This window comes from Somniosus microcephalus, chromosome 15 (assembly GCF_052327205.1).
Source record: "Somniosus microcephalus isolate GS21.2 chromosome 15, FLI_Smic_1.0, whole genome shotgun sequence".
Classification (NCBI taxonomy): Eukaryota; Metazoa; Chordata; class Chondrichthyes; order Squaliformes; family Somniosidae; genus Somniosus; species Somniosus microcephalus.
In genome coordinates, this window is record NC_141001.1 from 24,762,865 (window position 1) to 24,776,318 (window position 13,454).

General features: G+C 43.4%; 1 protein-coding gene across 3 annotated transcripts in view; it reads right to left on the minus strand.

Annotated features, from left to right (window-relative positions):
• Nucleotides 1-13,454, minus strand: part of trim44 (tripartite motif containing 44) — a 103,654-nt gene that overhangs the window by 64,322 nt on the left and 25,878 nt on the right. For all 3 annotated transcript variants that reach the window (XM_086007557.1, XM_086007558.1, XM_086007556.1), the window contains exons 3-4: nt 8,737-8,976; nt 7,927-7,946 (exon numbers count right to left, since the gene is read on the minus strand). In XM_086007557.1, the coding sequence (XP_085863683.1) occupies nt 7,927-7,946; nt 8,737-8,976 (260 nt within the window). The remainder of the gene's footprint in view (nt 1-7,926; nt 7,947-8,736; nt 8,977-13,454) is intronic.

A 13,454-nucleotide genomic window follows, 5' to 3' on the forward strand; every position in this document is an offset into this window, starting at 1 on the left:
TCCCCTCTCAGTCTTCTCTTTTCTACTGAAAAGAGCCTGAGCCTGTTCAATCTTTCCTGATGGTTGTACCCGCTCAGTTCAGGCATCATCCACGTTCTCCAGTGCCTCTATATCCTTTTCTATAATATGGAGGCCAGAACTGTGCACTGTACTCTGTGCGGCCTGATCAAGGTTCTATACTAGTTTAGCATAACTTCCCTGCTTTTAAATTCTACTCCTCTAGAAATGAACCCCAGTGCTTTATTTGCATTTTTATGGATTTGTTAACCTGCATCAGGTTAACAAAGAGGTAGCGGCAGGTCAGAGGCGGCAGATGCAGAGCTGGGAGCCACTCGGTGCCTGCTCCTGCTCAGGATCCTCATGTTGCAGTGCATCGTCTTCCTACATCTGCTTCAGATCATCGTACAATAGTCTTCCAATTATCCTGGTATTTTTCAGACATGAGGTATTGATTTGTGATGCATTCCTTTAAAACTAAGCTTCAATATAGGTAACTGCTCTTGTACAACATATCAGTCATTAAGGATCACAGTACATGTACTCGTATACTGTATACCTGAGAGCAGCACATATATATAAAATGTACACATATACTGTATACTGAGAGAGGAATGAGGAATCGCAGTACATTTATATAAAATATACATGTATATTGTATAGAACATAAGAAATAGAAGCAGGAGTCGGCCACTCGGTCCTTCGAGCCTGCTCCGCCATTCAATAAGATCATGGCTGATCTTCTACCTCAACTCCACCTTCCCGCACTATCCTCATATCCCTCGATTCCCTTAGTATCTAAAAATCTCGCTCTCTGCCTTGAATATACTCAACGACTGAGCATCCACAGCTCTCTAGGGCAGAGAATTCCAAAGACTCTCAACCCTTTGAGTGAAGAAATTTCTCCTCATCTGTCTTAAATTGCCACCCACTTATTCTGAGACAGTGACCCCTAGTTCTAGACTCCAAAGCCAGGGAAACATCCTCCCAGTATCTACCCTGTCAAGCCCTTTAAGAATTTTATATGATTCAATGAGATCACCTCTCATTCTTCTAAACTCTAAGCTGAACCTACATGTTAACTTTCTGTGATTCGTGTACAAAGACAGCCAGGTCCCTCTGAATACCAACATTTCCCAGTCTCTCACCATTTAAAAAATATTCTGCTTTTCTATTTTTCCTACCAAAGTGCATATCTTCACATTATATTCCATCTGCCATGTTCTTGCCCACTCACTTAACCTGTCTATATCCCTTTGCAGCCTCTTTGTGTCCTCCTCACAGCTTACTTTCCAACCTAGCTTTGTTTCATCAGCAAACTTGGATACATTACAGTAGGGCCCCTCATCGAAGTCATTGATATAGATTGTAAATAGCTGAGGCCCCAGCACTGATCCTTGCGGCACCCCACTAGTTACAGCCTGCCCACTGGAAAATGACCCGTTTATTCCTACTCTCTGTTTTCTGTCTGCTAACAAATTTTCAATCCACGCTAATATATTACCCCCAATCCCATGAGCCCTAATTTCGTGCAATAACCTCTTGTGTGGCACCTTATCAAATGCTTTTTAAAATCCAAACACACTATATCCACTGGTTCCCCCTTATCTATCCTGCTAGTTACAACCTCAACAAACTCTAACAGACTTGTCACACACGACTTCCCTTTCATAAATCTGTGTTAACTCTGCACAACCATATTATGATTTTCTAAGTGCCCTGTTACCACGTCCCTAATAATAGGTTGTAGCATTTTCCCTACTGCTGATGTCAGGCTAACTGGTCAATAGTTCCCTGTTTTCTCTCGCCTTCTTTTCTTGAATAGTAGGGTTACGTTTGCTACCTTCCCAACCACAGCGACCTTTCTAGAATCTAGGGAATTCTGGAAGATCAAAACCAATGCATCCACTATCTCTGTAGCTACCTGTTTTAAAACCCTAGGATGTAGGCCATCAGGTCCAGGGGATTTGTCGACTTTAAGCCCCATTAATTTCTCCAGTACTATTTCTTTACTAATACTAATTTCTTTAAGTTCCTCATTCTCACTAGACCCTTGGTTCCCCACTATTTCCGGAAAGTTATTTGTGTCTTCTACCGTGAAGACAGATACAAAGTATTTCTTTAATGTCTCTGCCATTTCCTTATTCCCCCTGTCTCTGCCTCTCAGGTACCTGCATTTACTTTCTCTAATCTCTTCTTTTTACATATCTATAGAGGCTTTTACAATCTGTTTTTATGTCTCTTGCTAGTTTACTCTCATATTCTCTTTCTTTATCAATTTCTTGGTAATTCTTTGCTTAATAGTGGGTACGGTAGCATAGTGGCTATGTTACTGGACTAGTAATCCAAAGGCCTGGACTAATGATCCGAGACACGAGTTCAAATCCCATCATGGCAGCTGGGGAATTTAAATTCAAAATAATTAAATAAATCTGGAATTAAAGAAAAGAAGCTAATTTCAGTTATGGTGACCATGAAACTACCAGATTGTTGTAAGAACCCATCTGGTTCACTAATGCCCTTTAGCGAAGGAAATCTGCCATCCTTACCCGGTCTGGCCTACATGCGACTCCAGACCCATAGCAATGTGGTTGACTCTTAACTGCCCTCTGAGGTGGCCTAGCAAGCCACAAAGTTTTATTCAAGAAGGCAGCTCAAGGGCAATTAGGGATGGGCAATAAATGCTGGCGATGTCCACGTCCCGTGAATGAATAAAAAAAAATTCTAAAATCCTTCCAGTTCTCAGGCTTACTACTCTTTTTGGCAACATTATAAGCCTCTTTCCTTTAATCTAATACTATCTTTAACTTCTCTTGTTAGCCATGGTTGGACTACCAATCCCGTAGGGTTTTTATTCCTTAGGGGTATGTATATTCATTACAAATTATGAATTAATTCTTTAAATGTTTGCCATTGCTTATCTACGGTTATATCTTTTAATCTAGTTTCCCAATGTACCTTAGCTAACTCGCCCCTCATACCTACGTAGTTTTCTTTGTTCAGATTTAAGACCCTAGTTTCGGACTTAACTGAGTCACTCTCAAACTCAATATAAAATTATTATAGTATGATTACTCTTCCCCAGTGGCCCCTTTACTACAAGCTTATTAATTAACCATTTCTCATTGCACAACACTAAATCTAAAATAGCCTGTTCCCTAGTTGATTCTTCGGCATACTGATCTAGAAAACTATCTTGAATACATTCCATGAACTCGTCCTCCACAATATTACTGCAAATTTGGTTAGCCCAGTCTATATGGAGATTAAAGTCCCCCATGATTACTTTATTACCCTTGTTACATGCACCTCTAATTTCCTGATTAATATTCTGCCCGACGCTACAACTATTGTTAGGGGGTCTATAAACTACTCCCACCAGTGTTTTCTGTCCCTTGTTGTTTCTTAGCTCCACCCAAACTCGTCGTCGTACGTGTCTTCACACTGTTCCCTTTGGGGAACTGTATGAAGTGGTGGAAGGATTTCTGGCCGCGTTAACGCTCCTTCCGTGACCGTAACCATCTACATACCAGCCATTAGGGTGGTTAGTCCTATGGCGGGAGGGTTTTACGGGCTCCCACAACCCATACAAGGGGGGGGGGGGCCACCCACACCCACGGACGCAAGTATCCCGCTGGATGTCAACCCAGAATTTAGAGCCGGAGCTCCGACTCCACTTGCCGGGACTGTCTGGAGCGGGGTTCGAAACCCTACACCTTCTGGCCCAGCGGCGGGGATGCTACCGCTACGCCAAAGGCCCACTCCCCACCCAAACTGATTCTACATCTTGATTTTGAGAGCTAAGATCCTTTCTCTCTACTGTCTTTATCCCATCCTTTATTATCAGGGATAACCCAACCACTCCTGCCCCCTCCCCACACTTTTCCATTTTGCCTATCACTTATAAAAGTCAAGTATCCTGGGATATTTAGTTCCCAACCTTGGTCACTCTGCAACCACGTCCCCATAATGGCTATTAAATCAAACCCATTTATTTCTGTCTGTGCTATTAATTAATCTATTTTGTTGCGATTAATTCATCTATTTTGTTGCGAAAGCTTCATGCATTTAGATATAGTACCTTTAGCTTTAACTTCTTCTTATTTTTCCCTTATGTCACCGTAGTCTCGAATGACCTATTATCTTGGTTAAGCTTGGTGTCCCTTCCTGACCCACTCTGCTTATTTTTATTCAGAGGTATGAGGATCACAGTATATGTATATAAAATGTACGCGTATACTGTATACATGAGAGAGGCATGAGGATTGCAGTTGGTGTATGACAGGTACACCTTTACTCTTAAGCTGAGCAGCATACTGAAGGTGTGAGGTGATCACAGCTTGTACGTATTTACCCCAACAATAACTTGCGCTGCTAATCGAGGAAAACATCCCAAAGTGCTGCACAGATACAGAATAAAAACAAAGTAGATATAGGCGCAAGGAGCTCTTTGGATTTGACATACTCCAATTAAAAGTTATAGACCAGGCCGCGTTCGCACAGTCCTCTAAAGGAGTTCAATCACACTAACCATAACTTGCCAAACCTAAAATGAACCGTAACATAAGAACATAAGAAATAGGAGCAGGAGTAGGCCATACAGCCCCTCGGGCCTGCTCCGCCATTCAATAGGATCATGGCTGATCTGAATCTAGACTCACGTCCACTTCCCTGCCCTCTCCCCGTAACCCCTAATTCCCTTATCTGCTAGGAAAATGTCTATCTCCATTTTAAATTTATTTAATGTTGCAGCTTCCACAGCTCTCTGGGGTAGCAAATTCCATAGATTTACTACCCTCTGAGTGAAGAAGTTTCTCCTCATCTCAGTTTTGAAAGGGCAGCCCCTTATTCTAAGATTATGCCCCCTAGTTCTAGTCTCACCCATCAGTGGAAACATCCTCACCGCATCCACCCGATCAAGCCCCCTCACAATCTTACATGTTACGATAAGATCGCCTCTCATTCTTCTGAACTCCAATGAGTAGAGTCCCAACCTACTCAACCTTTCCTCATACGTCAACCCCCTCATCTCTGGAATCAACCGAGTGAACCTTCTCTGAACCACCTCGAGAGCAAGTATATCTTTTCTTAAATATGGAAACCAAAACTGCACGCAGTATTCCAGGTGTGGCCTCACCAATACCCTGTATAACTGCAGCAAGACTTCCCTGTTTTTATACTCCATCCCCCTTGCAATAAAAGCCAAGATTCCATTGGCTTTCCTGATCACCTGCTGCACCTGCACACTAACTTTTTGTGTTTCATGCACCAGGACCCCCAGATCCCTTTGTACTGTAGCACTTTGCAGTTTCTCTCCATTTAGATAATAACTTGCTCTTTGATTTTTTCTGCCAAAGTGCATAACCTCACACTTTCCAACATTATATTGCATCTGCCAAATCTCTGCCCACTCACTTAGCCTGTCTATGTCCTTTTGCAGGTTTTTTATGTCCTCCTCACTCACTGCTTTCCCTCCCATCTTTGTATCGTCGGCAAACTTGGATATGTTGCACTCGGTCCCTGCCTCCAAATCGTTAATATAGATTGTAAAGAGTTGTGTTTGTTGTCAGAGATCTTCTTACAACAAAAGCTGTCCCATCCATAACCCAGCATCATTTTGCGGAAATCTCTGAAATTTGGGGCAGATCCCAGTCTAAGAAGATGAAACTACAGATGGAGATAACGGTGAGCTTTCACGAGAACAGGGGGAAATTAAAACTCACTACAAGCCAGTACAATATGAGGCAGCCTTCCCTGGAGTATTCTGCAACATGCAAATGCTCTGATGTTCGTGATTATTTTTTGGTAAGTGAGAGCCAAGGAAACAATGAAGTGGAATATTTGCCATTAACCCTGAAAATTAGGTATTTTTAGCAAAAAGATCTCAAGACTCCTTTTAGAAAGGAATAAAATCAAAAATCAAAAAGGAAAAACCCTTTCAAATATATCTGGAGAAGATAGTCACTAAATCAAGGCGAGAACACTGTATATCCCAGATTATTGCAAGAACTTTGTAAAATATTCTGGAGGGGGTTACATGCTGGAATTAAATCAAGGGATTCAGATGGTTTGTATATAGAATAACGGATACCCTGGAATGAGTTACTGGCTGGAATCTAATCACAGGGTTCAGATAAGAAACAATGCCCATGTCAGTCTCTATGTAACACACAGGCCCCAATATTTACTGGGGCTGGGGGGTGAGGAGCTATGGTCGGAAAACCCAGAAGTGCGGGTTTCCCAGAACGCCATGGAGTTAACTCCATGGTGTGTGAGATTTTTTTTCCAGGTACCCGCCTGAAAGCCAGCCTGATTGACAGGCTCTGCTGCCAGTCAGGCGACAGAAACTCTGGAAAAGCCCGCAGCCAAGGAGCAGGTAGGTTTAGTGGTGGGGCGAGTGGGGGGGGAAAGAGATCGCAGGGGAGGGGTAAAGCGTTGTTGGGGGATGATTGCAGGAGAGTCGCGGGTGATTGGGGGGGGGGGGTTCGGGAAGCTGACAGATCACGGGGGAGTTGGTGATCGCGGGGGGGAGTTTCAGAGAGGCTGGGGGTCAGTGACACGGGGGGTTTGGGGGATAGATTGTGGAGGTGGGGACGGGTTATTGGGTAGCTTGTTGGGCCTGGAGGAAACATTCCTGCTACTCATGGCTGACAAGCAGTGCTGTAAAAGCGCTTACCTCATGGATCCAGCCATTCTCGCCCCCTTTTACCTGCCAGGTCAGTGTATAACACGCAGTGACCCTGTCAGTCTGTGTATAACACGCAGTGAACGTGTCAGTCTGTGGATTACACGCAGTGACCGCGCCAGTCTGTGTATTACATGCAGTGACCATGTCAGTCTATGTATAACATGCAGTGACCGTGTCAGCCTGTGTATTACACGCAGTGAACGTGCCAGTCTGTGTATTACACGCAGTGAACGTGCCAGTCTGTGTATTACACGCAGTGAACGTGCCAGTCTGTGTATTACACGCAGTGAACGTGCCAGTCTGTGTATTACACGGTGACCATGTCAGTCTGTGGATTACACGCAGTGAACGTGCCAGTCTGTGTATTACACACAGTGAACGTGCCAGTCTGTGTATTACACACAGTGAACGTGCCAGTCTGTGTATTACACGCAGTGGCCGTGTCAGTCTGTGTATTACATGCAGTGGCCGTGTCAGTCTGTGTATTACATGCAGTGGCCGTGTCAGTCTGTGTATTACACGCAGTGAACGTGTCAGTCTGTGGATTACACGCAGTGACCGCGCCAGTCTGTGTATTACATGCAGTGACCATGTCAGTCTATGTATAACATGCAGTGACTGTGTCAGCCTGTGTATTACACGCAGTGACCGTGTCAGTCTGTGTATTACACGCAGTGAACGTGCCAGTCTGTGTATTACACACAGTGAACGTGCCAGTCTGTGTATTACACGCAGTGAACATGCCAGTCTGTGTATTACACGGTGACCATGTCAGTCTGTGGATTACACGCAGTGAACGTGCCAGTCTGTGTATTACACACAGTGAACGTGCCAGTCTGTGTATTACATGCAGTGACCGTGCCAGTCTGTGTATTACACGCAGTGACCGTGCCAGTCTGTGTATTACACGCAGTGAACGTGTCAGTCTGTGTACAACACAGTGACCGTGTCAGTCTGTATTACACGCAGTGACCGTGTCAGTCTGTGTATTACATGCAGTGACTGTGTCAGGCTGTGTACTACACGCAGTGACTGTGTCAGTCTGTGTACAACACAGTGACCGTGTCAGTCTGTGTATTACATGCAGTGAACGTGTCAGTCTGTGGATTACACGCAGTGAACGTGCCAGTCTGTGTAACACACTGTACCCATGTGCTGAAATGAGAGTTCCAGGGGACTGTGCTTGTGTTGTGTACAGTAAAGTGTTATGGTATTAAAAAGGACCACATGAATCACCGTACCTGGGTTTCTCTTCAATAACCTGCAAAGAAACAATACAAAGCATCAGTCTGAGTCACCCAACAGATTACAGTCACACTGAGTGCTGCTCTACACGTTTACACATGGGACTTTTGCAGTGTGTTACCCATTTATCAGCAAAAGGGACTTGCATTTATGCAGAAATGAAAATTGGGCGCAGTGTAAAACGGGCTGCCAATTTACTACAAGCTTATTTCACACGACTGCTGTTGACCCATTTCACCCCCTTACAATCTACACCCAATTTTAAATGCCACTGTTGACAGTGGTTTTTCCTGAAGTGCCACGTCCTTCTAGACAAGCGCATATATTTCAGCCATGCAGGTTCAAGGGCATCGACCCATCAAGCTGTCTGCGAGACCGAGCACCCACTAAGCTCAATACCTGCCATCCGAGATCAAGGGCAGCAAATGCGGGGTGGAGGTGGAGGATATCAATAGGGGGTGGAGGATAAAGATAAATACACAGAGAAAATCAAGCAGGCAGCTAGTATTTTCAAAATACAGGAAAATTTACTTGAACAGCGCTGTAATTTCAAAACATTAGTTATATTTTCTTTCTTGTGTTAACAGAGGCTCTCTGTGGTGCCGATCCAGGTTGACTTTCTGACCTTTCACCTGAGCAGCAGTTGGTGTTTTTCCTAATGCCAGTGTTGGTGTGGCGCAATTGGGAACTTGTGTGGGAACTTGAATTCCAAGAAGGGTAGCCAGCCCCATCCTTATGAGTTTGCATGCTTTGCTCATTCAATCCTTGCACACTTATCTACAGCTCAGTGAGCAGACATCCCTCACCTTTGGCATCAGCAATGCCAGCTGGTTGAAGGCGTTCAGCTGCCTTGTGATCTCCTGCATCTCCTCTGTGAGCTTCTCCATGGTGACGTTAATCTCAGCGATCAGCTCAGCTACGTGCGCCGTCGCCACTGCCTCCTGCAGGTCCACCAGGTGCAGGGCCTTGCGCTCTTCCTCGGTCACCAGCTGCCTCATTTTAGCAAACTCCTGCTTAATGCAGTCCACCATCTGTCCCTGAGTCACCTGCACCAATAAAGGGTCGGTCAGAAAGCACATAGGATAGACAGTGTGGCAATGAGTGAGGATACAATATATCAGAGAGTGTTGTAGTGAGTGAAGTATATAGTCAAATCAGACAGTTTGCAATGAATGAGGGGTGCAGTATAACAGGCATAATTGCACAGAATGAGGGGTGTGGTATATCAGGCAATATTGCACTGAATGAGGGATGTGGTATATCAGGCAATATTGCACTGAATGAGGGGTGTGGTATATCAGGCAATATTGCACTGAATGAGGGGTGTGGTATATCAGGCAATATTGCACTGAAAGAGGGGTGTGGTATATCAGGCAATATTGCACTGAATGAGGGATGTGGTATATCAGGCAATATTGCATTGAATGAGGGGTGTGGTATATCAGGCAATATTGCACTGAATGAGGGGTGTGGTATAATAGGCAATATTGCACTGAATGAGGGATGTGGTATATCAGGCAATATTGCACTGAATGAGGGGTGTGGTATATCAGGCAATATTGCATTGAATGAGGGGTGTGGTATAATAGGCAATATTGCACTGAATGAGGGATGTGGTATATCAGGCAATATTGCATTGAATGAGGGATGTGGTATAATAGGCAATATTGCACTGAATGAGGGATGTGGTATATCAGGCAATATTGCACTGAATGAGGGATGTGGTATATCAGGCAATATTGCACTGAATGAGGGGTGTGGTATAACAGGCAATATTGCACTGAATGAGGGATGTGGTATATGAGGCAATATTGCACTGAATGAGGGGTGTGGTATAACAGGCAATATTGCACTGAATGAGGGATGTGGTATATCAGGCAATATTGCACTGAATGAGGGATGTGGTATATCAGGCAATATTGCACTGAATGAGGGGTGTGGTATAACAGGCAATATTGCACTGAATGAGGGATGTGGTATATCAGGCAATATTGCACTGAATGAGGGATGTGGTATATCAGGCAATATTGCACTGAATGAGGGATGTGGTATATCAGGCAATATTGCACTGAATGAGGGATGTGGTATAATAGGCAATATTGCACTGAATGAGGGATGTGGTATATCAGGCAATATTGCACTGAATGAGGGGTGTGGTATATCAGGCAATATTGCATTGAATGAGGGATGTGGTATAATAGGCAATATTGCACTGAATGAGGGGTGTGGTATATCAGGCAATATTGCACTGAATGAGGGATGTGGTATAATAGGCAATATTGCACTAAATGAGGGATGTGGTATATCAGGCAATATTGCACTGAATGAGGGGTGTGGTATATCAGGCAATATAGCATTGAATGAGGGGTGTGGTATAACAGGCAATATTGCACTGAATGAGGGATGTGGTATAATAGGCAATATTACACTGAATGAGGGGTGTGGTATAATAGGCAATATTGCATTGAATGAGGGATGTGGTATATCAGGCAATATTGCACTGAATGAGGGATGTGGTATATCAGGCAATATTGCACTGAATGAGGGATGTGGTATATCAGGCAATATTGCACTGAATGAGGGATGTGGTATATCAGGCAATATTGCACTGAATGAGGGATGTGGTATAATAGGCAATATTGCACTGAATGAGGGATGTGGTATAATAGGCAATATTGCATTGAATGAGGGATGTGGTATATCAGGCAATATTGCACTGAATGAGGGATGTGGTATAATAGGCAATATTGCATTGAATGAGGGATGTGGTATATCAGGCAATATTGCACTGAATGAGGGGTGTGGTATAATAGGCAATATTGCATTGAATGAGGGATGTGGTATATCAGGCAATATTGCACTGAATGAGGGATGTGGTATAATAGGCAATATTGCACTGAATGAGAGATGTGGTATAACAGGCAATATTGCACTGAATGAGGGGTGTGGTATATCAGGCAATATTGCATTGAATGAGGGATGTGGTATATCAGGCAATATTGCACTGAATGAGGGATGTGGTATAATAGGCAATATTGCACTGAATGAGGGATGTGGTATAATAGGCAATATTGCATTGAATGAGGGATGTGGTATAACAGGCAATATTGCACTGAATGAGGGGTGTGGTATAATAGGCAATATTGCACTGAATGAGGGATGTGGTATATCAGGCAATATTGCACTGAATGAGGGATGTGGTATATCAGGCAATATTGCACTGAATGAGGGATGTGGTATAATAGGCAATATTGCACTGAATGAGGGATGTGGTATATCAGGCAATATTGCACTGAATGAGGGATGTGGTATAATAGGCAATATTGCACTGAATGAGGGATGTGGTATATCAGGCAATATTGCACTGAATGAGGGATGTGGTATATCAGGCAATATTGCACTGAATGAGGGATGTGGTATAATAGGCAATATTGCACTGAATGAGGGGTGTGGTATATCAGGCAATATTGCACTGAATGAGGGGTGTGGTATAATAGGCAATATTGCATTGAATGAGGGATGTGGTATATCAGGCAATATTGCACTGAATGAGTGATGTGGTATAATAGGCAATATTGCACTGAATGAGGGATGTGGAATATCAGGCAATATTGCACTGAATGAGGGGTGTGGTATATCAGGCAATATTGCACTGAATGAGGGATGTGGTATATCAGGCAATATTGCATTGAATGAGGGGTGTGGTATATCAGGCAATATTGCACTGAATGAGGGGTGTGGTATATCAGGCAATATTGCATTGAATGAGGGGTGTGGTATATCAGGCAATATTGCACTGAATGAGGGATGTGGTATAATAGGCAATATTGCACTGAATGAGGGATGTGGTATAATAGGCAATATTGCACTGAATGAGGGGTGTGGTATATCAGGCAATATTGCACTGAATGAGGGATGTGGTATATCAGGCAATATTGCATTGAATGAGGGGTGTGGTATAATAGGCAATATTGCACTGAATGAGGGATGTGGAATATCAGGCAATATTGCATTGAATGAGGGGTGTGGTATATCAGGCAATATTGCACTGAATGAGGGGTGTGGTATAATAGACAATATTGCACTGAATCAGGGATGTGGTATAATAGGCAATATTGCACTGAATGAGGGATGTGGTATAATAGGCAATATTGCATTGAATGAGGGATGTGGTATAACAGGCAATATTGCACTGAATGAGGGATGTGGTATATCAGGCAATATTGCATTGAATGAGGGATGTGGTATAACAGGCAATATTGCACTGAATGAGGGATGTGGTATATCAGGCAATATTGCACTGAATGAGGGATGTGGTATATCAGGCAATATTGCACTGAATGAGGGGTGTGGTATATCAGGCAATATTGCATTGAATGAGGGGTGTGATATAACAGGCAATATTGCATTGAATGAGGGATGTGGTATAACAGGCAATATTGCACTGAATGAGGGATGTGGTATATCAGGCAATATTGCACTGAATGAGGGGTGTGGTATATCAGGCAATATTGCACTGAATGAGGGATGTGGTATAATAGGCAATATTGCACTGAATGAGGGGTGTGGTATATCAGGCAATATTACACTCAATGAGGGATGTGGTATATCAGGCAATATTGCACTGAATGAGGGGTGTGGTATAACAGGCATAATTGCAAAGCTTGAGGTTTGTGGTATAACAGATAATATTACACTGAACCAGGGGTGTGATATATCAGACAATATTACACTGAATGAGGGTTGGAATAGTAAACAGCGAGGAGTTGTGGTATATTAGGCAGGAGTAGCAGACAGTGTTGCAGTGGATGAGGAGTGTGATATATCAGGCAGTGTTGCAGTAGGTTAAAGGCTTCTATAGCTTGGCATCTGGCTACTGTATTATAAACTTGTGGGATCAATGTAGTTGGTGGGCGCGCATTCCAAATACAAATTCAGAACTGCGGGAGTTCACGATGAGAAATACACTGAGCAGCTCAGTCCCATCTCTGACCTCATTCTCTACTGAGGTTGACTGACTGCAGGGACACTGCTGTCTGTACAATAAATATTCTTACATCATCTGACAAACCCCATTCATTATCCTCAGAGATTTCATTATAATCCAAGGATTTTTCAGGGGGAACAAGTTTCTTCCATTTTCTGAATTTTGAGAGTGCATCTTGATATTTTTTAATGCTTTTATTTAAAAAAAAAGGTTTTGATAGAAAATGTTACAAATAATATTATATAGACTGTAGACAATGGATTTTGTGAATGAAAAGAATGACTGTGAGCAGAGCAGCAAGAAAGCAGTGAACCATGAGAGGCTGTCAGGGCTGACAGCTTGTGGAAGAAAAGCGTTAATTGAAAGCCATGTAGCGTTTTCTGTTAATCAGAGGCCTTGCTCGTCACCAAGTTCCTTACTGCTGTCCAACACAACTGTGTCAAGGGCAAGAGGCGTCCCAGTGAAGCCTGACGGGGTTTGAATGAAATAAATCGATACAGGTGCAGTCAGCCACGCGAGGGCCCGTTGCTGACGAGG